Below are 24,642 nucleotides of genomic sequence, written 5' to 3' on the forward strand. Positions count from 1 at the left end.
GCCATGCATGAACTTGGAAGCAGAAGCAGCATGTCACATATGAGGCCGCAGCTGGAATGTCACTGGTTACTCAACAAGGAGCATAGCCCACTGGTCATCCAGCCTCTTATACAAGCCTGGTAAGGCGAAGGTTACTGACATACACCGCGGTCACCCCTGACTTAATATTTCCATCCAATGTCACATGCAAAAGTGAAAATGCAAAACCCTTCTCGTTTAGGATGTGCAAACTGCATAAAGAGCATTCATGGATCTCTGCACACGAGAAAGCAAATCATGTAGAACTTGTGTACTGAAGGACAAAAGCCTCAACCAGGACCCATATTTATACAGACAAGGCTGTAACATGACTAATCTCTACCTGTGCCATGGAAGCCAACAGGTAGATACAGCCAGGATATACACAGAACGTCCTATCTGCTACCTATCATCAGTGTGGCATGATGGGATGAATGCACTACATTACAGAGTGCAGGAAAAAGGCCTCCAAGGCAAGCACGCATCAAATACTGGAAAGATTAAAACACAATAAATATTTTATTTCTGAAAGGTATTGCTACCTTCAACATGACACCTCTCTGTCCGTTTTGACAATCAAGGTCTCCTGACTCCATCCGTATTGGATGGATCGGTGGCTGAAGCTACTAGCGAAGGCATGGAGACCAAGTCAAGATGAGTATGTACCTGATGGAGGAGCCGAGCAGCCAGAACGCTTTACTCAACATGAATTAAATGATCTCATCAGAGACCTGTCATTGTCAAAAGATAAAGCCGAACTTCTTCCATCTAGGTTGAAACAGAAGAATCGTCTTCATGATGATGTCAAAGTGTGTTATTACCGAAACAGAAATAACAGTGTAACACAATTTTTCACAGTTGATGACCAATGGTGTACTGTAACAATGTGAATGGTCTCTTTGAAGAACTGAATGAAGAGTATTTTGTTGCAGATTGGCGATTGATTATTGACTCATCCCAGAGACGTTTGAAAGCAGTCTTGCTTCACAATGGAAATATGAAACCATCACTCCCTATTGCTCACTCACGTCATCTAAAGGAAAGTTCTGAAAATCTGTCAGGTGTTTTGGATGCTATACAATATAAGCATCATCAATGGCATATTAGTGGAGATCTGAAAGTGATCGGTCTGCTAATGGGAATGCAAGGAGGTTTCACAAAATATTGTTGCTTCTTGTGTTTATGGGACAGTAGAAATACAGTAGAGCATTATGTCCGACGTGATCGGGGACAGAGAAACATCTATGCTCCGGGTAGACACAATGTACAGCATAATCCTTTAGTTGCGCCAACAAAAAACTTTTTTCCTCCACTACATATAAAGTTGGGATTGATTAAAATTTTGTGAAAGCCATGGCAAAGACAAATTCACAAGGATTCCAGTACATTTCACAGAAATTCACCAGCAAAACTGAAGGAAGGGGTATTTCTTGGTCCTCACATCAGAGATGATGTGTTTGAAGGAACTCTAAATGATAAGGAATTGAGAGCTTGGAAAAGCTTCAAGTGGATCTGTGAAAACTTCTTAGTAAAAAATAAATCTCCAGAATATGTTGAAGGTGTTGAGGAACTGCTAAATGCATACCAGTGTCTTGGATGTCGCATGTCTCTGAAAATGCACCTTTTGCATTCACATTTAGATTTCTTCCCTCCAAATCTTGGGGATGTGAGCGATGAACAAGGTGAGCGACTTCACCAGGACATTACAGTAATGGAACACTGCTACCAGGGTTTTTGGAACGACTTAATGATGGCAGATTACTGTTGGATGTTATATAGGGACAACCCTGAAAAATCATATCAACAACAGTCTAATGTCAAGTACTTTTAATTTTTGCTCATATTTTGGTATCTGTTTTGCATGTGAAATCATTTTGTTTCAATAAAAACTGTTTTGTAAGGTCAAGCATTTTTTTCTGATATGTAGATTACTCTTTTCTTAATGTCGCCAGTATATTTCCTATACCTTATAATAATGATGCTGCTTCGTGGAAACTATATCTGCTACAGAAAAAAAACTATATACATTTTTGAAATCAGAACAAAAAAAGGATTCAGAAAAGTACAAGGTCAACTGCGAGGATTACAAAAAATATTTGTAGACCTGTGTTATTTTGGCCAACTTTTATCCAATGTGACGATGCCCCACAGGTATAATTTAGAAGTACTAAATAAGTCAGAAGTCTAATCAACTCTACAAGCACTAATAATTCTGATCCCTGCCTCCATGGGCAAGATAATCATTCATATGGACCTACATACAGATCATGTACACAGGAGCCGGGTGGATATAAATAACCCGTACTCCGTCATACCCCTTGTTTTATAAAACAGATATAGATGGTCTCAATTTCTAGTGATGATCCCAAAATTGTTCACACGCAAAAAATAAAAGGTGATACAGTCTTTTCGGCAATCAGAGAGGTGTGAACCAGATAGTATACAAATTGTAATAGTAAGAGGGTAAGACTGCATTCACACATGCATTTTTTTATTTTATATTCCATTTGTCTATTGCTCAAACGAAAGACAAATGGAATTACTGATCAGAATGGAGAATGGATCTGTTCCACAACTAATGCAAATAGAATCATAGAGTTGGAAGGGGCCTCCGGGGTCATTGTGAGAGAGGGTAAGCACGGGGTAGCATGGTGGTTAGCACTGCAGCCTTGCAGCGCTGGGGACCTGGGTTCAAATCCCACCAAGGACAACATCTGCAAGGAGTTTGTATGTTCTCCCCGTGTTTGTGTGGGTTTCCTCCGGATTCTCCGTCTTCCTCCTACACTCCAAAGACATACTGATAGGGAGTTTAGATTGTGAGCCCCAATGGGGACAGCCATGATAATGTATGTACAGCGCTGCGGAATATGTTGGCGCTATATAAAAATAAAGATTTGTTATCATGTCCAACCCCCTGCTCAATGCAGGATTCACTAAACCATCTCAGACAGATGTCTGTCCAGCCTCTGTGTGAAGACGTCCATTGAAGGAGAACTCACCACCTCGAAGAGGCAGAAGAAGATGCACTACATCACTATGGGTTCCATTTGGCCATTATGTGTTTTTTAAAACTGGAGAAAAAAAAAAAATTCTGCATGCTGCGCTTTTGTAGGTGTTCTAAAAACTGACACATAAAAGGCCAGACAGATCTTATAATAATCAGTAGGGATCCTCAAAAAAAAAAAAAAAAAAGTATTCAATGCAAACTCTACAGCTAAGGGCTCGTGCAGACAACCGTAGGTTCAGTTATTCAATGACGCTGTACACATCTCAGATTTTTTTCCTCGGACCACTTCCCAGGAAAAAAAACTTGCAGCTTGCTCGATTTCCCTCCGATAATCAGATCGCACTTAGCCATTCAAGTCTATGGATTTGTGAAAAAAATAAAAAACAGCCCACACTCTGATGACAAAAGGATGGAGAAGATTTTTTTTTATTCTCCACATCCAAGAAATCCAACGGATCAGAGACCGAGCAGAGTTAATCGGACCGCTTTTCACAGATGGAGAAGACACAGTCGTGTGACCCTGGCCTTACACACACCATTCTGCTGCTCCACCAGAGACACGTGACAGCACGACCATCTGATCGAGGCACAAAAGACCAGACGGATTTGAACATTTCGCCCCTCGGGACAGGCCGTGTAAGAGTTCAGAGCTGATTTTAGTGGCAGGAAGTAAATTCTTAGTCATAAATTGATCACATTTATTTCATACCCATTTGATGAACTTTGGCTGGACTCACCAAGCGTGCATGTCTATAGAGGGGGAAGGTTGGGAGAGATAGCGGGTCGGCCAAATGAGCGACTGAGTCTTTGGAGGACACTTGTTCCCAACTCTTGGCCCATGTAAGGAGGCAAAACATTTGTTCATCGGGTGCAAGGACTTAAGCATAAAAATAGTTTCTGGCAGCACATCGCCCCCTATAAAGAGGAGATGTGCTGCCGATCATATGATATACTATGGGCACACAAAAATCATTCTTTACTAGTAAAACTGCCTACAGGCCACTAAATGATCGGCATATATACAGCCCATTAGTGGTAGTTCAATGACCTGAATTGGTCTTTCTAAAGGGGCTACTAAAATTTACCTGTGCACAAGGGGTCACCAACGTCCCCAAACAGTGTTCCCAATACACCGCCATGAGAAACAACGTACAGATTAGTGTAGAAGCAGCATTTCAATGATTCATGCTCTCCAAATGTGATTTTTGCACCACGCTGTAATCTGTTACTTCCCGCAGCAGCGATACACGCATCATAATGCAATCAGAGGAATGAAATGTTCCTGTAGAAAATCAATTAAGACGTCGTTCATTTGGAACATAAAAGAGACAGCAGAAAACAGTATAAAAGGGGAGCGGGCGCGTGATAACTTATCCAACACAACAGTATGCCAACAGCAAACTCGACTCGAGTCTAGAAGTGGGGCTCCCATCTGGGACATTTAAAGCACACGGCCCTATTATGCAGTGTGAGGAATGAAAAAGGCCCTATGTGTGGCCCCCTCCATTCGTTTCCAAATTACCAGCAATCAACTAAAGGGTTTTTTTTCAACTGAGAAAGTTATTATATATCCAGAGCGGGCAATAACTTGCTTATTGCTGGGGGTCTGATGGCTTGGACCCCTCACAGATTTTGAGAACAGGGCTCTTAGGAGCCCTATATAGCAGAGGACACGCATGGGCCATTGCTCCATTTAAGGTTTAGGGGACTGTACTGTCCTTACCTAGCTCTCCTATAGACAATAACTGGAGCGGGGGCACAGGCTCCACCACAAAGGAGCCTTTTAGAGCCCCCATTGTCGAATCCGAGCAGAATTATGCGATTGAACCCCATTAATCAGCAAGTGGTCATCTCTCCAGTAGATAGGTGTTAACTTGCCCACATGGGAAGAACCCTTGAAGAAAGACTTTGTGAATCAGATTTTAGTAATCAATAGAAAATGCTACCGTGCTGAGACATTCATCTCAGGAAGAGGAGCGATTCCTGCTATTGGGGAACAAACCACTAAATGGAAGGTGGAACAGGGGGCACCATATCAAGTATGCAAAAATGGTTCTATATGGTGGTATTCCTGGCCTTCACATTGGCCAAACTGTTATCATATAGTTGGAGGAGGAGAGATACAGCCCAGAAGCTGCTGGTAGGTGAAGGCATCAGGAGACACAGACTAAGCAATTGCAAAACAGACAAGGTCCAAGTTCTCCAGAAAGGGAAATAAAACATATGAAGCAATGCAAAATGAAGAAAGCAATGACGCTCATTGTAACAGAAGTAATGGATCTAAGATAAATATTAATGCATTAACTCAAGAGAGGAGCTGCCGCGGGAATGTACAACTACATATGGAGATGGCAGATTTACAGGAGAAACATGGGCAATTTCAAGTTGTCTTGAAGAGAATGTGCACTTCTGTTCTAGAGAAGAGATATCAGACGTTTTCAAAGTGGGGGGAGGAAGGTCGAAGTGGTGAGACCCCCACTGAAAGCTAAAACGAAGGAGTAGAGGCACTCAGACAAGCACTGCTGTCCTCCAAGTCTGAAGGCAAACTCCACTGAGTCTTTATGAAGCCCATAAATCAGTCTCAGAAAAGAACAGTGCGGACATGTCTGACGTGTTTCTGTCATCACTTTATCATCAGAGGATGTACAGTCACTAGGAGACAACTGAGAACGAAGAAACTTCAGAGCTGAGATAGTAATGTAGTTCTCTTCACTCTTTCCATATACAATACAGCTCCTCTAATTTTGCAAAGGCTGGAGACCCAAAGAGGCTGGAGACCCAAAGAGGCTGGAGACCCAAAGAAGCTGGAGACCCAAAGAAGCTGGAGACCAGTCTACTGTCTAAATGATTATGTATATACCGTGTCTTTGGTCACATGTGACATCATAATAATCCAAAACTCCTGATAAGGGAACTCAAAATATTGTCAAAGAAATCCCAAATCTCCACCATGCACCTGAGGATTTGTTCATACTTTTTTTCTGCGCAGATTTTCTCAAATATCCTCCTCAAAAAACTTTATTTTAATGAAAATTAGATTTTGCTGCTCATATAAGGAGTTTTTTTAAGCTTTATTTTAAAAAAGCCATGCTGCAATACAATTTTTCGACTTTGGTGGTCTCAGCCCCGACAAAGTAGGTAGAGCTGTAGCGAGACAGGGCATGGCAACACTCACTCATAAACTTCATAATGAGCGACGGCGTTCCTTATGCTACAAATTTCTAACTGAAGTAACATTCATGACAGGGAGCACACAGAGGCACACACCACTTTTCAGACGAGCAAGATTTATTATGAATCAGGAGCATCTGACTCCAGCACGCCCCCTCATCAAGACCGGCGTGAAAAACCCAGGTCTTGATGAATAAGGGCCATAGTTTTTGAAAGCCTCAAAAAAACTCAGTGTGAACATAGCCTTTGATTACCAGGGGTGAAATGAGTGTTTAGCCACTAGCCATTATCCCTGCCCTCCTCTTTGTACATGCATGCTTGTCTGAGATGGGAAGACGAGAGGGGGGACTAAAGCGCTGACAGACACAACTGGAGGTTGTCTACGGCCCATGAGAAAGGATTAGGCAACCTAAAATCCATCAATCCAACAATTATTCCCCTCCTCCGACAGCAAATGTGGGAAGAGTTGGGACAGAACCATACACATTAGCTGGTTGGTCAGTCTCCTTGAGAAGGGCATGTATATACACTGCTCAAAAAAATGAAGGGAACAGTCAAATAACACATCCTAGATCTGAATGAATGAAATATTCTCATTGAATACTTTGTTCTGTACAAAGTTGAATGTGCTGACAACAAAATCACACAAAAATCATCAATGGAAATCAAATTTATTAACCAATGGAGGCCTGGATTTGGAGTCACCCCCAAAATTAAAGTGAAAAACACACTACCGGTTGATCCAACTTTGATGTAATGTCCTTAAAACAAGTCAAAATGAGGCTCAGTATTGTGTGTGGCCTCCACGTGCCTATATGACCTCCCTACAACGCCTGGGCATGCTCCTGATGAGGGTACGGATGGTCTCCTGTGGGATCTCCTCCCAGACCTGGACTAAAGCATCCACCAACTCCTGGACAGTCTGTGGTGCAACGTGACGTTGGTGGATGGAGCGAGACATGATGTCCCAGATGTGCTCAATCAGATTCAGGTCTGGGGAACGGGCAGGCCAGTCCATAGCTTCAATACCTTCATCTTGCAGGAACTGCTGACACACTCCAGCCACATGAGGTCTGGCATTGTCCTGCATTAGGAGGAACACAAGGGGTCTGAGGATCTCATCTCGGTACCTAATGGCAGTCAGGCTACCTCTAGCGAACACAGAGGGATGTGCGGCCCTCCAAAGAAATGCCACCCCACACCATTACTGACCGACTGCCAAACCGGTCATGCTGAAGGATGTTGCAGGCAGCAGATCGCTCTCCACGGCGTCTCCAGACTCTGTCACATGTGCTCAGTGTAAATCTGCTTTCATCTGTGAAGAGCTCAGGGCGCCAGTGGCGACTTTGCCAATCCTGGTGTTCTGTGGCAAATGCCAAGCGTCCTGCACGGTGTTGCGCTGTGAGTACAACCCCCATCTGTGGACGTCGGGCCCTCATACCATCCTCATGGAGTCTGTTTCTAACCGTTTGTGCAGACACATGCACATTTGTGGCCTGCTGGAGGTCATTTTGCAGGGCTCTGGCAGTGCTCCTCCTGTTCCTTCTTGCACAAAGGTGGCGGTAGCTGTCCTGCTGCTGGGTTGTTGCCCTCCTACGGCCCCCTCCACATCTCCTGGTGTACTGGCCTGTCTCCTGGTAGCGCCTCCAGCCTCTGGACACTACGCTGACAGACACAACAAACCTTCTTGCCACAGCTCGCACTGATGTGCCATCCTGGATGAGCTGCACTACCTGAGCAACTTCTGTGGGTTGTAGAGTCCATCTAATGCTACCACGAGTGTGAAAGCACAACCAACATTCAAAAGTGACCAAAACATCAGCCAGAAAGCATTGGTACTGAGATGTGGTGTGTGGTCCCCACCTGCAAAACCACTCCTTTATTGAGGGTGTCTTGATAGTCTCCATCTATTGTCTATTCCATTTGCACAACAGCATGTGAAATTGATTGTCAATCAGTGTTGCTTCCTAAGTGGACAGTTTGATTTCACAGAAGTTTGATTTACTTAGAGTTATACTCTGTTTAAGTGTTCCCTTTATTTTTTTGAGCAGTGTATGTATACAGCCACCTCTATAGCAGTGTTCCCAAACTCCAGTCCTCAAGGCCCACCAACAGATCATGTTTTCAACATTTCCTTCGTATTACACAGGCGATGGAATTATCACCTGAGCAATACTAAGGAAATCCTGAAAACATGACCTGTTGGTGGGCCTTGAGGACTGGAGTTGGGCATGTGCAACCTATAGGTCAGGGTTCCCCATCCTGTGGTCCACAATGTGTCTGCACAGTTGTCCACAGTAAGTTACAAAACACACTACACAAACAACAATCTGAGGTCTGTTTGCTCAAATTTCATGTCATGTAAACTGTGAGGAGAAAGTCCCCCGATATGGTAGCAGTTGGGTTAGGACAACCACATCACTAGCATAGGCTTCTAGGCTACCACTCCAATAAAGCCTTCTCCTTCACCAACTAGGACGTTTTTCCTTCTCTTGGCCGCTCTCAGAGCTTCAGGACAGCCTTGTCATTTCCGAGCAGAAGAAACTCATCATTTCTAATATGTGGTCACACAACAGGAAGAACAGAAACCACAGTCATAATATACAAGTCCACTAATGGGGGCTCACTGTCTCACATTTTCTATTGCCTCCCAGACCGTCACCACATGGAAGATGTCACAGTGACAGGCTATGGCCGTCTTTTTCACCAGGGACATTTGGGCTTCTCTTTTGTGATGCAAGAACTGCGCAGACTCAGGTGAGTGGTAATAGATCTTGAGTTCCGTAGTTTTCGATCTCTAAGTGGTGGCCCCAAGTAGTCCCACCTTTCCCAGACTACATCCTCGGCCACGGCCCCACTATCAGTATTTTTTCCTCAGGAGTGGGAGCCAAAACCAGGAGTGGGTGATAAATGCAGAATTGGTGACTTCTCTCTATTATACCTTTTCTCTGATTGTTCCTCACCTGGTTTTGGCTCCCACTCCTGAGAAAAAATACTGACCGAATACGGATAGTGGGGTTGTGGGCCTTACTCCCTGGCTTCTTTTCCTCACTACTTTCATACTGCCACTTACTTTTCTGCACAGGGATGGTTTATTTTTTAGAGGTATTCTCTCAGTCAGTTTTGTGGTTGGTTTCCCTGCTCCATTCTTATATATATTTATGGATAGTTTTGTTTACTTTCTCCCCCCTTTTACTTTTCATTTTAAAAAGGGCAAATCCACAAGGGTCAGATTTGCTTCCAATTTTCCATACAGATAATCCAGTTTATTACAGCACCTATATTGCAGATGAGACCTTAGGAAATCGCTCCCATCTGCTGGGGAGAAAATCCACAAGAAAATTGTAATGTGCTGAATGTTGCTGGGACTCGCAATGGTTCCGTGGGGGCTCTAGAACGCCCCATCAGAATGGAGCAGAGACCGCATATGAGAGACACCAGTCTATTCATTTACTATGGGACTGCTGGATAAACCGCAGCTGTACTCACAAATCTCCTGCAGTTTTTAGAAGAATGAATGGACGGCTTCTCCAGAACGGTGGGAGACCAGCAGTCAGAACCCCCCATTCAGCAGGCTTTCACCTATTCTTTACATAGGGGATAACTTTCAAATAGTAAGAATAACACCAAGTCCTAGTAATGCCTTCTCCTTACATATCAGCCTATGTTATATACTCGCCGCTTATGTAAGACGCCTTAAATGTAAACTTTTGAGGAGATTTCTTGCATGGTATTTCAGTGTTGTAAGCAAAGATTACATGTCTTCTGAGCTCTGTTCTTGGGATCACTGATAATGTTACAATGGGAATGACTAACTTTCCAGAATAAAACTTATTTTACTAAATAAAAAAATAAATAAATCCATCTTCAATCCTCACTTGAGAAAAGCATTTGAAAGAAGACAATGTAGTTTAAAAGGGAATCACTCCCAACATTGATGGCAGCTTTCTGCCTATGCACAGTGTACACAGAAAGCAGCCAATCAGTGGTGTGAACGGGGTTATACAGGGCTCAGCATTCTGAGCTCTGCAACAGGGATTGTATCACAACGGCTGTACCCAGTAAACTAAGAGACACATCGCTGGAATCAGGGTCGCTGTCCACTCTCCTGACATGTCATTCAGTAAATATTAACAATTTTGGAGCAATTCCTCTGTTATTACTCCTGGAAACGTAGGAATATACTAATAAGTGGGTGGTGTTACAGAACACTTGGCTTCTCCAGTACAGTCTGGCACTGCCAACTTTTATTGGGCAATGAGAGAATATAAAGACATGGCCAGGGGAATATTAACAGATGGATCAGCAGCATAATACAGTATAATGCAGTGAAGGAGCTTTTTAGAAGCCCTCGTTTACACACCGCCTGGGTGTATTTTACAGCATGCTGCTGATTTTCACACCTTCTTCAGTGTGAACATGGACCTTAGCGGGAAGATTCTCTTTGATGGAGCATGTCACTATATTCTCTCCCTGCTCATTCGATGCTAAAAGCGTCAGACCGTGCGAGAATATGCCTCTATCGGCACAGGAAAGGTTAACATTCACTAGTTTCTACATTTCCAGGAAGGATAACAGAGGGATCTAGTTAACTAATTTGCATAGGTTTTGATCCCTGGGACCCCCTACCGATGCCAAAAACAGGAGTCCTAAAGTGTGACCGGAATGGTAGTCAGGGCTGTGGAATCTGTGTCCATTTTGGTGAAGTCGATATATAATGGACCGACTCCTAAAATATATAATAAATTGGGCACAGTAGTTCAATGCAGTTTGTGGGGAATACTTTTTCAGAAGAATTTGGGAAAGTTATTAAGTGTCCTATTCCTGATCTAAGGGTCTAGACTATTAGCGGAGATGAATCTGTGCTACAGTTTATGTACATGATAAGTAGTGAAGCCCCTCCTCTACAGATAAGGGGAAAAAAAACAAAACACACAGGGAAAGAATGCCTGCACTCATCTCAGAACTGCTAGAGTGAACAGGAAAGCAGGATTAAGAACAAAAAAAGAACAGGTACTTGCTATTATAACTGATAATGCTTCAAACACGATAAGTACAATTAAACTGATGAATGAGAATAATGAAGGTGAACAGCAGCTAGAAGAACATTTCAGATTCAGTATGTTGGAGATGGAAGACCACAGTCCTGTTCCCATAACAGAGGAACAAATAGATATTACTACAGAAGAACCGCAAAATGATTCTTTACAATTAGATGATCTTGTTGAAGCTGCTTCACACCTCTCTCCTATTCATCACATGCGCTGTGTTGTGCACACGCTGCAGCTGGCAATAAGATAGTCTGCAAGAGGGACATGCTGCAACTCTGATTAGCAAAGTGAGGAAATTGGCTATTGCTGCCAGAACCCCTAAAATTGATTCAGTCTTGAAGAGACGTGCTGGAAAAGGGGCAATTGTGAAATCACAACATTTTTCACTTGCTCATAAAAAAAAGTAGAAGAGTTCAATCGTTCATCAAAACTGACTGTGCACGAGGCAATTCCTTTATACCCTGAAATTATTAGAGATGTTGCCCATGTGGTTACTGCTTTGCCATTTATGAGGGAGTCAGAGTCATGGAAATTGAGGAGTCAGAGGTTTGGCTTACCGACTCCACAGCCCTGATGGGGGTGGGCATGCACGATCATGGTACCATGAACTTCCAAAAGTCTCATAAAAGTGATGGGAGCGGTGATCATGCAGCACATTACCGCTTCATTCCGTATCTTCTAGGTTGGTGAAGGTCTTAGCGGTCGGACCAATCATATCATGACGGGGACTGGAATAATGTAAGTTACGGAAACAGTGTATAGCTCGGTAGCTGCTCTACCTCTAGTAGTCGGAGCAGGGCCAGATTACTGCCATGAAACGCTGAGCTGGGATTAACCCTTCCAGCTGTATGCACAGTAAACTTGTCACACAAGAAACTAGGGACGCTTTCTAGGAAAGATCGCTGCTCCACCCAATGTTTGCAAATGATTATGTTGTACAGAATATGCCTGAAGGCTAAAAAAAAAAATAAGTGCAAGGACTCGTAAAGCAGGATGCAGCTGAAATATGCTGGAACTAATGCAGCGGTGTGATCTGATATTAATGATCTGACCTAAGGGGAGGTAATAGATGACACCGGAATGGCCCTTTTACTACATATTATCTCCTGCTCAGCTTTGCACAAAATCACTGACTTATGAATCTGTGGAAATATTGGATACCAGCTAAAAAGCAGCCTTGCACAGACACGCTATAGCGTCTATATGTGTCAGTACACAGCAGCAAATAGAACACCATGTAGCTTTGCCTAAAAGATACATCAGGAATGATCTCCTTCAGCCTTTTTTCCCAGTGCTCTCAGCCATTTAACTGGCACTGCGGCCCCTGCACTCTGAGGATCACAGGCACCCCATCAGCACTAGCCATACAGGACGCACACAGCACTGACTGAAAGCTTTGTGTACACTGTGCATAGGCAGAAAACTGCCAGTGGTGGGGGCAGGGTTATACAGAGCTGATGAATATGGATGACTACATGGCAGCAGGCGTAGTAGTTCTCTAGTGATGATCTCCCGCTGATAAAACAGTGATTTTATTAAAATAACAGCGAACAGCCCAGTAAGTGACATCACTGGAATCAGAGTTTCTGCAGCGTCCCTGCATTATGCCGCTCTCAGATTAGGAGGCAAAGCCCTGCTGACAGATTTATCATAGTAGTTGTAACTGAAGCGGCAGGTACTCTGGGTTATGATACTTCCCATTTATAACATATCTGCTTGCCAAGAGTGAACAGAACAACGTTCAGTGGTTGAAAATCTGTAGAGATTATGGGTTGACAGAACTGGATCCATTACAGGTAATTCTCAGTGAGCTAATTACACAAATCTCTTAAGCCCCCGTCTCACATAGCGAGATCGCTAGCGAGATCGCTGCTGTGTCACGGTTTTGGTGACGCAACAGCGACCTCACCAGCGATGTCGCTATGTGTGACACTTTGCAGCGATCAGGCCCCTGCTGTGAGGTCGCTGATCGCTGCAGAATGTCCTGGACCTTTTTTTGGTCGTTGCCCTCCCGCTGGTCAGCACACATCGCTGTATGTGACCAGCGGGAGCAGCGATCAGGCTGGTAACCATGATAAACATCGGGTTACTAGGGGCACGCGCACCTGGTAACCAGGAGCAGGACATCGTGGAAAGATTCTTTCCACGATGTCGCTGCTCCCCTGATCGTTGGTGAGCCTGCCTGTTTGACAGCTCACCAGCGACCACATAGCGACGCAGCAACGATCCCTGACAGGTCATATCGTTGTCGGGATCGTTGCAGCGTCGCTAAGGGTATGTGCACACGATGCAGAAATGCTCAGGATTTTTTCCTGAGCGTTTCTGCATCTCTCTGGCAGGAAAAAAACGCATGCGGATTGTACATGCGGTTTCCTGCCAGGGACATGCGGAAATGAAGCGGTCTTCACTTTCATTTCCGCATGCGGGTTGACAAGCGCTTCCCAAGCGATTTTAGCATCACTTGGAAAGTGCTTGTCAACTTCACACTATATAAATCCATGCAACCGGCATGGATTTATATAGTGTGTGAATGTCAAAAAATAAAAAATAAATATATACTTTACCCTCTGATGGCCCCCGGTGTCCTGCTTCGCTCGGTCCCGGCTGCCGGCAGTGAAGACTTTAGGACCTTCCGACGTCAGCGTCACGTAACCCGTCACATGACTGACGTCAGCGAAGGTCCTTCTTCATTCAACCGCGAAGTGCGGGGAATCAAGCAGGAGCGCTGCGCGGGCCGTCAGAAGGTGAGAATATATATATTTTTTATTTTATTCTTTTTTTTTTTTTAATGGTACCTGGGTCTGGATGAGAGTCCTCTCATCCACACCCGGGTACCATCTGCACATTAGACCGCATGAAAAGCGTATCAACATATACAGTGATGCGGATTCCATGCGGTCTAATGCAAGTCAATGGCGGCAAAAGAGCAGCGTTTCCGCAAAATTAATTGACATGCTGCGGATTTTTGACCGCAGCGTTTACGCTGCGGAAAAATCCGCATCATGGGCACAGCACATGCGGATTTCAATTGGGGAACATTGCTGCCCTTCTACCATGCGTTTTTCATGCATTTCCGCGGCGTTTACGCAACTGCAAAAACGCCGCGGAAACGCATGAAAAACGCATCGTGTGAGCTCAGCCTTAGTGTGACGGGGCCTTAACTCTGCAGCTTATCAGTGTAGGTAAATAGATCTACAGGAATCCATGCACAGGAAGACTACAAGGAATATCAGATCTGGTGGTGGGAGAATGGAATGATCTCAAGGGGGAACATATCCTGGTCGGGTTAGTTATGGACCCTCCATATCAGATTGGTGGGGTCTGACTCGCAGGACTTCTGGTAATCAACTGTCAAAGGGACAATGACGCTGCCGTGCCCACTCCCTGGCCCCACAGGGAGCTAATGGCGCAGCCCCGTCCACCCCTGGCCCCGCAGGGAGCTAATGGCGCAGCCCCGTCCACCCCTGGCCCCGCAGGGAGCTAATGGCACATCCCCGTCCACCCCTGGCCCCGCAGGGAGCTAATGGCACAGCCCCGTCCACCCCTGGCCCCGCAGGGAGCTAATGGCGCAGCCCCGTCCTCCCCTGGCCCCGCAGGGAGCTAATGGCGCAGCCCCGTCCACCCCTAACCCTGCAGGGAGGTAATGGCGCAGCCCCGTCCACCCCTAACCCTGCAGGGAGGTAATGGCGCAGCCCCGTCCACCCCTAACCCTGCAGGGAGGTAATGGCGCAGCCCTGTCAACCCCTAACCCTCAGGGAAGTAATGGCGCTGCCCCATCTACCCCTAACCCTACAGGGAAGTAATGGCGCTGCCCCGTCCACCCCTAACCCTACAGGGAGGCAATGGCGCAGCCCCGTCAACCCCTAACCCTGCAGGGAGGCAATGGCGCTGCCCCGTCCACCCCTAACCCTACAGGGAGGTAATGGCACTGCCATGTCTACAGGTCGCATCGTACATCACCGCTCGTCCTGCCAGGAGATGCAATGACAGGATGGAGCGCAGCCTCCATGTACCTTCTCCTCCAGCTCCTGCTCCCAGGCGCCTCTGTGCCTCAGCTCCGTCATTGTGCAGGGTGCAGGAAGCGCTGTGATCCGCTAGGTCGATGATGAGCAGGACGGTGTCCGGGGCCGCGTTGACGTTCAGTGCTGCTCCCAGACCACCTCCGCCGCCTCCTGAGTCCTGAGCAGCTGCGCGCCCGGTTGACACACGCGCCGCCATCCTGAACTCCCATTGGACAAACCTGCAGCCAGACTCCGCCCCTTTTGGCTTGACGACGAAAGCGCGTGCACAGAGTAGAATGCGCGTTTGCGCTCCTTGTTCAAACCACGCCTTCTTTTTTTAAAAAAAAAAAAAATGATGACGTCATGTTCCGAGTATATAAGTGTGGAGTGTTCGCTCTCTGCCGGTCAGTTCTAGAATCATATAGTGAGGTGAGGGTGGGCGCTGTGTCGGCGGAGCTGGTGTTGCTCAAGCCTCTACATGACTTAAAAGATAGAAATTAATGGTGTGGGCGACCCCCTAATTGTTATTGAGACCCCTTACAGTTCTTATTAATGGGGTTTCTGATCGCTGAATGCCCCAGTCATGTTGCTGTGGTCTGTCTTAAACTGCGCTTTACTCCCACTCCCCAGGTCCAGCCCCGAGTTCTTGCTGCTCCTGGTGCCTGTTATTGGCCGCAGCGCTGCCCACCCAAAGTTAGCGCTGCAGACGATAACAAATGCAGGGAACAGTAGCAGCAATTGGCTGGACCTGGGGATGGTGAGTAAAGCTCCATTTTTATTTTAAACAACAAACTGCAGCCGGTGACGGGTTTTCTGAAGGTACAACCCATTTTAGTGACCGGCTCTCAGTGACACTGGCTCAGCATTACGGCCGGCTGGCGGTCAGTGGCAGGGGTGCGGTTACAGCTGCGTTCTGTATACTCAGAGTGGTGACTGAACCCAGAACACTGCCGGGAGGAATAAATTTAATTTTCTCCCCGCAGCGTTCGGCTAAGTGCGGGCAGGTTAGTAAGGCTATTATCCTTCAGATTATCCCCATATCTGCAGGTTAATAGATGTTTTTCTGGTGACAGGGTCTCTTTAAAGGGGATTTGTCAGCAGGTATTTGCTTCCTCATGTGAGAGCAGCGTAATGTAGGGACGGAGACCCTGATTCCAGCGATGGGTCACTTAGTTTACTGGATGCTGCAGTTAGGACACAATCAGACTTCTTAGATGTAGCATGTAGCAGAGCTGAAAAAGTTTCCCCTGTCCCCAGCAGGCTCTGTATGTACATTGTATATTCACAGTGAGCTGCTTATCACGGGAGGGGTGTGGTTGGACCGGGGTGCACGTGGACACCAGTCTGGGCAATGATAATCTCCTGGTGATAAAACATTCAGTGTATTGAAACAACAGCACACAGCCTAATACGTGACATCCCCAAAATCAACGGCTCAGCCCCAACATTATGCTGCCCACAGATTACATAACAAAAACCTGCTGACAGATTCCCTTTAAAAACCGGATAGTTTGTGGTCATGTTAGAGATTTTGCATTGAGACCAACAAGCTTGAAGTTACATAACTAAGTACAATAAACTGAGCACAGTGTATTGTTGTATCCGGCCTTTCCAGGAGCATCGGCTATTGTATTACGTGTAACTGTTCAGAATCTCTGCAGTCACTGAAAAACATCAAATCAGCTGTAAGTATCCCTAAATCTGAGCCAGGATCATGACCCTCTGCTAGTTCTTAAGGAGCAGGTTTGAGGTGGGGGTCGAGCAGTCATGCCCCCTCCCTAAAGACATCAATGAGTTTAATGTAAAGATGTGAAATATGGTTTCTTGTGGTAACAAGTGTTAATTTTCTTGTGGGTTGTAGTATTAACCAACGGCCACAAGATGTCATTGTCCTCCTTTTCACTCTTGAATAGAATGCAGGTGAAAGGTTAAGTCTGCCCAGCAACAGACAACAGTGTCAGGGTTAACTGTAAGGCTGGCCCATAGTGAGGAGGAGGATTGGTAATCTCTGGGTAGTGACTGGATTGAGGAAGATATGATTGTAAGAGAAGAGGAGTGTGTGCAGAGATCTTGATAGGAAGAGAACTAGTGTGCAGCTGGAAGGCACAAGGCAGAAAGAACCATTACAGAACTGTAGAGGCGACTGAGATCCAGTTCAGCGGACAAGTATGTAAAAACCCATTAATGGGAGAATTAAAGGAAGAAGTGAGTCCAGTGTTGACACTATGTGGGAGGCCTTGTAGAGAAGGGTCTTGCCCAGCTGAGGATGCTGTAGAGAGACGTGGCTCTAAGAGGGCCCTCTTTAACGCATCACAGACTGCTATTTGGGTGCAGGGTTCACAGGGTAACATATTGACCCGTGTGTCCATGCACAGGGAAGATGGAGGTTTATCTGACTTGCTCTGCTTGTCTACCATCCACATGTAAAGTGCTGTCGCCTGAAACCGATATGAGCGCACCTCTGTATGAGACAGAAGAAGTTGTAAAGTGTACTGCCTGCTGCCTTGTGTACTTGAGTGTGTTGCCAAGTTGTTTTTAAGAACGTGCCTGGTGTCCTTGTCTTGAAGTCTAATAGACCTGGTGAGGAGTGGAACGGGACCAGCCTGGAGTTGAATGTACCAATACCAACACTGCCAGCATACACACATACCAAGAGCTCTCGCTTTTTGTGCCGGGGTGTCGGACTCATGACACTTGCCCATGGCTACCACCTCGGGCACCATTACACAAGCACAGAATTGTGTGCTGCAGCCTGTGCTTCTGAGTCTGGCTGAACATCTTAGGAGGCTCAGCAGGATCATCTAGCGATGTCATCTCTCCTCCTGTGCTGATGGTGAAAGGAGCACACGTGGGCTGGGTGCTGAGGGCTTCCTGCTCCACCATCGTTGCGTTCTAATAACGGACATACAGTTAATACTGGGCCACTCTGCCAACCTCCTGGGATGTCTGCCCAAAGACAGGAGTGTTCCCCTTGATCGGAGACAGATGGGAGCTATGGTGCTGCCAAGAACTGCAGCTCAGCTTTATTCAATTCTCACCCTAGCTAGAGCTAATTTGTAGGCAATATCTTGCTGCAATGGACAATCAATGGTCAATCAATCAAAATTAAATAATGATACGACCACTGTGCAATAACAGAATTATTTAGGATGTAGTTACATATGGTGTCATGGGTGTATCAAGTGTGACAGACAGACGCTCTGGATCCGGCTGTAGAAGGTTACTGTGCTTGCCATTGCAGACACCTTCTTGATCCTCTCATCTCTGTAGTGTAGTGATATCCTTCTTCCTTTAGGACCCAGCAGCGACCTCCACCTTCTGTTGCTAATTGACACACCCTTGCTTGGTAGTTAAAAACTCTCAGTGTCCCCAGAGAGTCGCCAGTGATAGTTCTATGTTTCTCTGTCTATGCCTGGAGTACTTGCAGTCGGCTAGTTTCTTCTTGGACTTCCCTTGGAGGACAGTTGGCGGGTGTCTTCTCAAGCTAAGTGTTTCCCTTTGTTTGTTTACCTTGTTGTCTTTATTTTTATTGGGGCCTGACTAGTGTTCACCCCGTCCCCTCCCTACCTAGGGCCTAGCTCTTGGGACATTCAGGGATTAAGTTTCCTGCTCGGCGATAGGTGCGGAACATATATAGGGACGATAGTGTAGTCAGGGTGATATTAGATCTGTGTAGGGGTCTCCTCTCCCCCTTTCCCTAGTTGTTGGGCTCCCTTCCCCCTCTTCCCATAGTTGTACACTTGTACCTTCCCTCACTTTGCGTGACATATGGACATACCCATGTTTTCTATAGAAAAGCTCTTCTGAAACTGTGAGGCGCAGGTCCCTGCCAATGCCGGGCATCCGCATGGACAAAGGATCAGAAACTCCACTGAAGTTTCTTCCTTTCCTTATGCCTCATGCAGACACCAGTGATTTTTCTTGTATGCAAAAAACAAGGATCGATCTCCTTCAGTGTGTTGGATCAGATTCTCATCAGAGTTTGGTCATCGTGCCCGTATTTACCATCAGTGTCTGGTCATCGTGCTTGTATTTACCATCAGTGTCTGGTCATCGTGCCCGTATTTACCATCAGTGTCTGGTCATTGTGCCCGTACTTACCATCAGTGTGTGGTCATCGTGCCCGTATTTACCATCAATGTCTTGTCATCCTGCCTGTATTTACCATCAGTATCTGGTCATCGTGCCCGTATTTACCATCAGTGTCTGGTCATCGTGCTTGTATTTACCATCAGTGTCTTGTCATCGTGCCCGTATTTACCATCAGTGTCTGGTCATCATGCCCGTATTTACCATCAGTGTCTGGTCATCGTGCCCGTATTTACCATCAGTGTCTGGTCATTGTGCCCGTATTTACCATCAGTGTCTGGTCATCGTGCCCATATTTACCATCAGTGTCTGGTCATTGTGCCCGTATTTACCATCAGTGTCTGGTCATCGTGCCCGTATTTACCATCAGTGTCTGGTCATTGTGCCCGTATTTACCATCAGTGTCTGGTCATTGTGCCCGTATTTACCATCAGTGTCTGGTCATTGTGCCCGTATTTACCATCAGTGTCTGGTCATCGTGCCCGTATTTACCATCAGTGTCTGGTCATCCTGCCCGTATTTACCATCAGTATCTGGTCATCGTGCCCGTATTTACCATCAATATCTGGTCATCATGCCCGTATTTACCATCAGTATCTCGTCATCGTGCCCGTATTTACCATCAGTGTCTGGTCATCGTGCCCGTATTTACCATCAGTGTCTGGTCATTGTGCCCGTACTTACCATCAGTGTGTGATCATCGTGCCCGTATTTACCATCAATGTCTTGTCATCCTGCCTGTATTTACCATCAGTATCTGGTCATCGTGCCCGTATTTACCATCAGTATCTGGTCATCGTGCCCGTATTTACCATCCGTATCTCGTCACCCTGCCCGTATTTACCATCAGTATCTGGTCACCGTGCCCGTATTTACCATCAGTATCTGGTCATCGTGCCCGTATTTACCATCAGTGTCTGGTCGTCGTGCCCGTATTTACCATCAGTATCTGGTCATCGTGCCCGTATTTACCATCAGTATCTGGTCGTCGTGCCCGTATTTACCATCAGTATCTGGTCATCGTGCCCGTATTTACCATCAGTATCTGGTCATCGTGCCCGTATTTACCATCAGTATCTGGTCATCGTGCCCGTATTTACCATCAGTGTCTGGTCATCGTGCCCTTATTTACCATCAGTGTCTGGTCATTGTGCCCGTGTGGCGCCCTGCTGCGCAATGGAGCCACAGATCCTAGAGGGGTGCATGGACGGATTACTCCATAAGAGGCCCTCATAGCATTCACACACCTCCACCTTCCACCTCAGACCACCAGAGGGAGCCCGGATAGGGATATAAATAGGGAAGGTGGAGCTAGGCAGTTGAGTTCCTGCAGTAGATGAGCCTGAGAGAGGTCAGTCTGCAGTGGAGCTCAGTCTAGAGAACACAGCTAATAGTTCAGCAGTGGAGCACGAGGCTCCTGCAAGCTAGACTCAGGGAGCTCAGTTGGAGCCCAAGGCGTGCCGACGCCATAAGAGCGGTGAAGCGCGGCAAGCTGCCGCTAGTGTGTATAGCCTAGTGAGGGCCTCGAGCGAGGCCGAAGGATAGAGGAGTGAGTAGCATTGGGGGCAGAGGAGCTGTACAAGCTCACCCCAGAAAACATATACCGGACACCGGGTCCACGTCTACAGGGCCGTATATCCCCCTGTAGAGACAACCGGAGACCCCTGGAAGACTTCAGGTCCCAGGATCACCCAAGAGCTGATACGTACCAGAGCCAGGAGTCACGGAGGCCCCACAAGCTGGGAGAGTGTACTCCAAGGGAAGGCCCTACCACAAAGTCAGCCGGTGCAGGACAGAAACAAAGTTAGGCCTAGCTCCAGGCAGGTCAGAAACTTACTTCACAAAGGCAAGAAACAGGAGGCCCTATACCCGCTCACTGGGGAAGATCCTGATATGCACCCTTCACCCTACAGTGCTCCGGAATGTGCCTGAACTTCCATCAGTAAAAGGTACTCAAGTGAACTGTGTGTTTGCCTATCCTTCTTCAGTCCTGGCTGGGTTTCCCCCCTGTCCTGCATCCTTACATCCACGATGCCCTGAGGCCTAGCTCCACCTGTGGGGAGCTATACCACCCAAGCTGCCTTAACACCGGCCTCGGTGGGCTGCCGCAGCGCTGGTGGTCCTCACCAGACACCACAGGTGGCGTCACGAACTTTCACATAATTATCCACCCTTTAAAAGAGAGGCCCAGAGTACGGGTCCGGGAGCCGACTACTGCGACATCCCCCAAAACCAACAACGAGGCACGGGCGCCGAGTCCTTCCCATCCCCTGGGCACGTCACCCGTATTTACCATCAGTGTCTGGTCATCGTGCCGTATTTACCATCAGTGTCTGGTCATCGTGCCCGAATTTACCATCAGTGTCTGGTCATCGTGCCCGAATTTACCATCAGTGTTTATCAATTCTTTAATATGAAAAAATACTGATGGAGGTTTCTCGAACTTCTATCAAACAGCCCAAGAAATGCAACAAGGATGGCACCAGAGTGCTGAGTGCTGTCCGAGCTTTTCACAAACCCACAGACTTGAATGGGTGAGTTCAATATTTGACTGGGATTAAAAATGGATGTGAAAAAAAAACATGAACAACTGAACAGTTACAAAGAATACAATGAGCGCATGTTCTGACCATGAAAGTATGTGAAAAACAGACGTGTGAATGAGGCTCTACCTGTTCCATACATTTTTTTAAACAGATAAAGTTTATTAAGAAATTCCAGGATAGAGTAAAAACTACAAAGCAGCAAATGACGGAGGCAATACACAGTGCAGGACGGACCAGCAGAGAAAGAAGATGATAAAAGTATTCTAATGTATCATATGGAAAACACAGTCGCTTTAAACAATGAGTGTGTACAAGAAGCAGGTCTAGATACCCACAAATCCAACAAGAAAACACATCATCTGCTTCTGCACTTTGTCTGGTTCCACCAAGAGTCAGGGAGACTTAAAGAATGGGCCTGAATTGACTCACGGACAATTGAAAGAGAAGAAAAGAAAAAGAGAGTCAGGCAGTTATGGGGCTGAGTCGGCCCATCTGTATCAATTTTAACAACTTTACTTTGGCAGCCCCAGCGCATATGAATACTCTTCTTCAAGGGGTTGTTCCAAGGACATAGTACACTTTAATTAATAGATCTTGGAATAATAATAATTTCCACAATTGGATGTGTTAAATAAAATGTTCCTGTGCTGAGATTGTTAGAACCTTGCTCTTAGGTCTTTTTTCCTTTGCTGGTCACATGACCTTGTTGGCCTATTTAATCCTGCTCCACCCTTCTGGCTTTGCTGGACTTCTTTGTATATCTACTTTCTAGCTAGCCTGTGCTCTGTGTCTTGCTCTGTTAGTTTGCTTGGTCTACTGACCTCTTTGTTCTATATATTTTGTTTGTTCGTCTGTCTGCTACTATTTCTGTTAGGAGGTGTCCCATATTCCTCCCAGTCCTTAGTACTTGTAGGGATTCCTTCCCCACATCTATAGGTCTCCGTACAGACTAGCTTAGGACTTTAGCAGGTCTGATCGCAGGATCAGGTCCCCTGTTACATCGTAGGGATTAAGCTGAGTTCTATCGTAGGGACAGATCTCCTCTCTTTCCTTAGCTCTGGTAGCAGAACATAACAGTAAGTCCAGCCAGCAAATTCTCTAAGGAAAGATTTTTCTGTTCCATCATGGTGTCGGTTCAGGATTTGGTTCATCGCCTGCAGGGACTCTCTCTGGAGGTGGCCGAGCTCCGTCAGCACGTGAGTAACTGTCCTGGAGCACATTTCTTGGAGCCTAAGGTATGTTTGCCGGATTTATTTTTTGGTGAACACCGAGAATTTTTTTCATTTAAAAATGCTTGCTTATTGTATTTTCGTTTGAGACCTAAGTCCTCTGGGGATGAATCCCAGCGCGTAGGGTTCATAATGTCACTTTTGCGCAAAGAGCCTCAGGAGTGGGCCTTTTCTTTGCAACCTAGTGATTCATGCTTCAGATCAGTGGATAGTTTTTTTTCTGCTTTGGGACTATTATATGATGATCCTGACCGTGTCGCATCAGCTGAGACTGAGTTGAGACGTTTAAAACAAGGATCAGGTAATGTGGAAAAATATTGTACTCATTTCCGTCGGTGGTCTACTCAAACAGGGTGGAACGATTCTGCTCTGAAAAGTCTATTTCTTGCTGGGCTCAGTGAAAGGGTTAAAGACCTGCTAATTGCTTATCCTACACCTGAAGATTTGCAACAGGCTATACAATTAGCTATACGGGTGGATAGAAGACTGCGTGCAAGGGTTAATGAGAGCAAATCCTCTGCTATGTCAGTTTCTGGTTATGAGAATGTGTGTACTAACAGTGGTGAACCGATGGAGATTGGATCGGTGGCACCTCGCTCTCAAGAAAAAGATCGTCGATTTTCTGAAGGCTTGTGTTTCTATTGCGGAAAATCTGGTCATTTGATTAAAGGCTGTGAGCTTCGTATGAAGAAAGAAAAAAAAATGGTCAGTCATGCCCGTATTGCCTGTTTAAATTCCAAGGGTATATTTTTAGCTGCTTCCACGATTGCTCAGAAAAAATTAATGGAATTTCGGGTGTTTGTTGATTGCGGGTCTACTCTGAATGTAATTGATGGGGGATTCGTGGAAAGACTCAATTTAAAACCTGAACCTTTATCATCCCCCATTGCTGTGGTTTCTGTGGATGGTTCCCCTTTGAAGAATATTACTCTCAAGGTCTGTGAATTTCCTCTCACTATTAATGGTGTTCACCATGAGAAATTGGATTTGGTAGTGTTGAATAACTTGCCTTCTCCAGTAATATTGGGATTGCCCTGGTTAAAATTTCACAATCCTGTACTGGATTGGTCTACCAGTGAAATTAAATCCTGGAGCCATAAATGTTATGACAAGTGTTGTAACGGGCGTATTGCAGCTTTGGATAGGGGAGAATTGCCTGTTCCTATTCAGGATTTTTGGAGAGTTTTTTCTGAGAAGGAATCGCAGGTTTTGCCTCCCCATAGAGACTATGATTGTTCTATTGAATTTGTCCCTGGAGCGACTCTTCCTAAAAGTCGTTTATTTAACCTTACTATTCCTGAGAGGAAGGCTTTGGAGGAATACATACAGACAAGTTTGGCCGCTGGTCACATTAGGCCCTCTAAGTCTTCTGTGGCGGTTGGATTTTTTTTTGTAAAAAAAAAAGGACGGCGGTTTACGTCCTTGTCTGGATTTTCGTGAGATTAACAAAATTACTGTACGCAATCCTTACCCACTGCCATTGATTCCTGATCTGTTTAACCAGTTAATGGGGGCCAAGTGGTTCTCTAA

The 24,642-nt window shown here is 45.9% G+C and overlaps 1 protein-coding gene across 1 annotated transcript in view; it reads right to left on the reverse strand.

Moving 5' to 3' along the window:
* Window positions 1-15,483, reverse strand: part of CDS2 (CDP-diacylglycerol synthase 2) — a 77,620-nt gene extending 62,137 nt beyond the window's left edge. The window contains exon 1 of the mRNA XM_073653648.1: window positions 15,261-15,483. Within this exon, the coding sequence (XP_073509749.1) occupies window positions 15,261-15,311 (51 nt within the window). The 5' untranslated portion in view covers window positions 15,312-15,483. The remainder of the gene's footprint in view (window positions 1-15,260) is intronic.
* Window positions 15,484-24,642: the final 9,159 nt, after the last annotated feature.

This window comes from Phyllobates terribilis, unplaced genomic scaffold (genome assembly GCF_046119375.1).
Source record: "Phyllobates terribilis strain yellow unplaced genomic scaffold, ASM4611937v1 Scaffold_11__3_contigs__length_659146591, whole genome shotgun sequence".
Lineage (NCBI taxonomy): Eukaryota > Metazoa > Chordata > Amphibia > Anura > Dendrobatidae > Phyllobates > Phyllobates terribilis.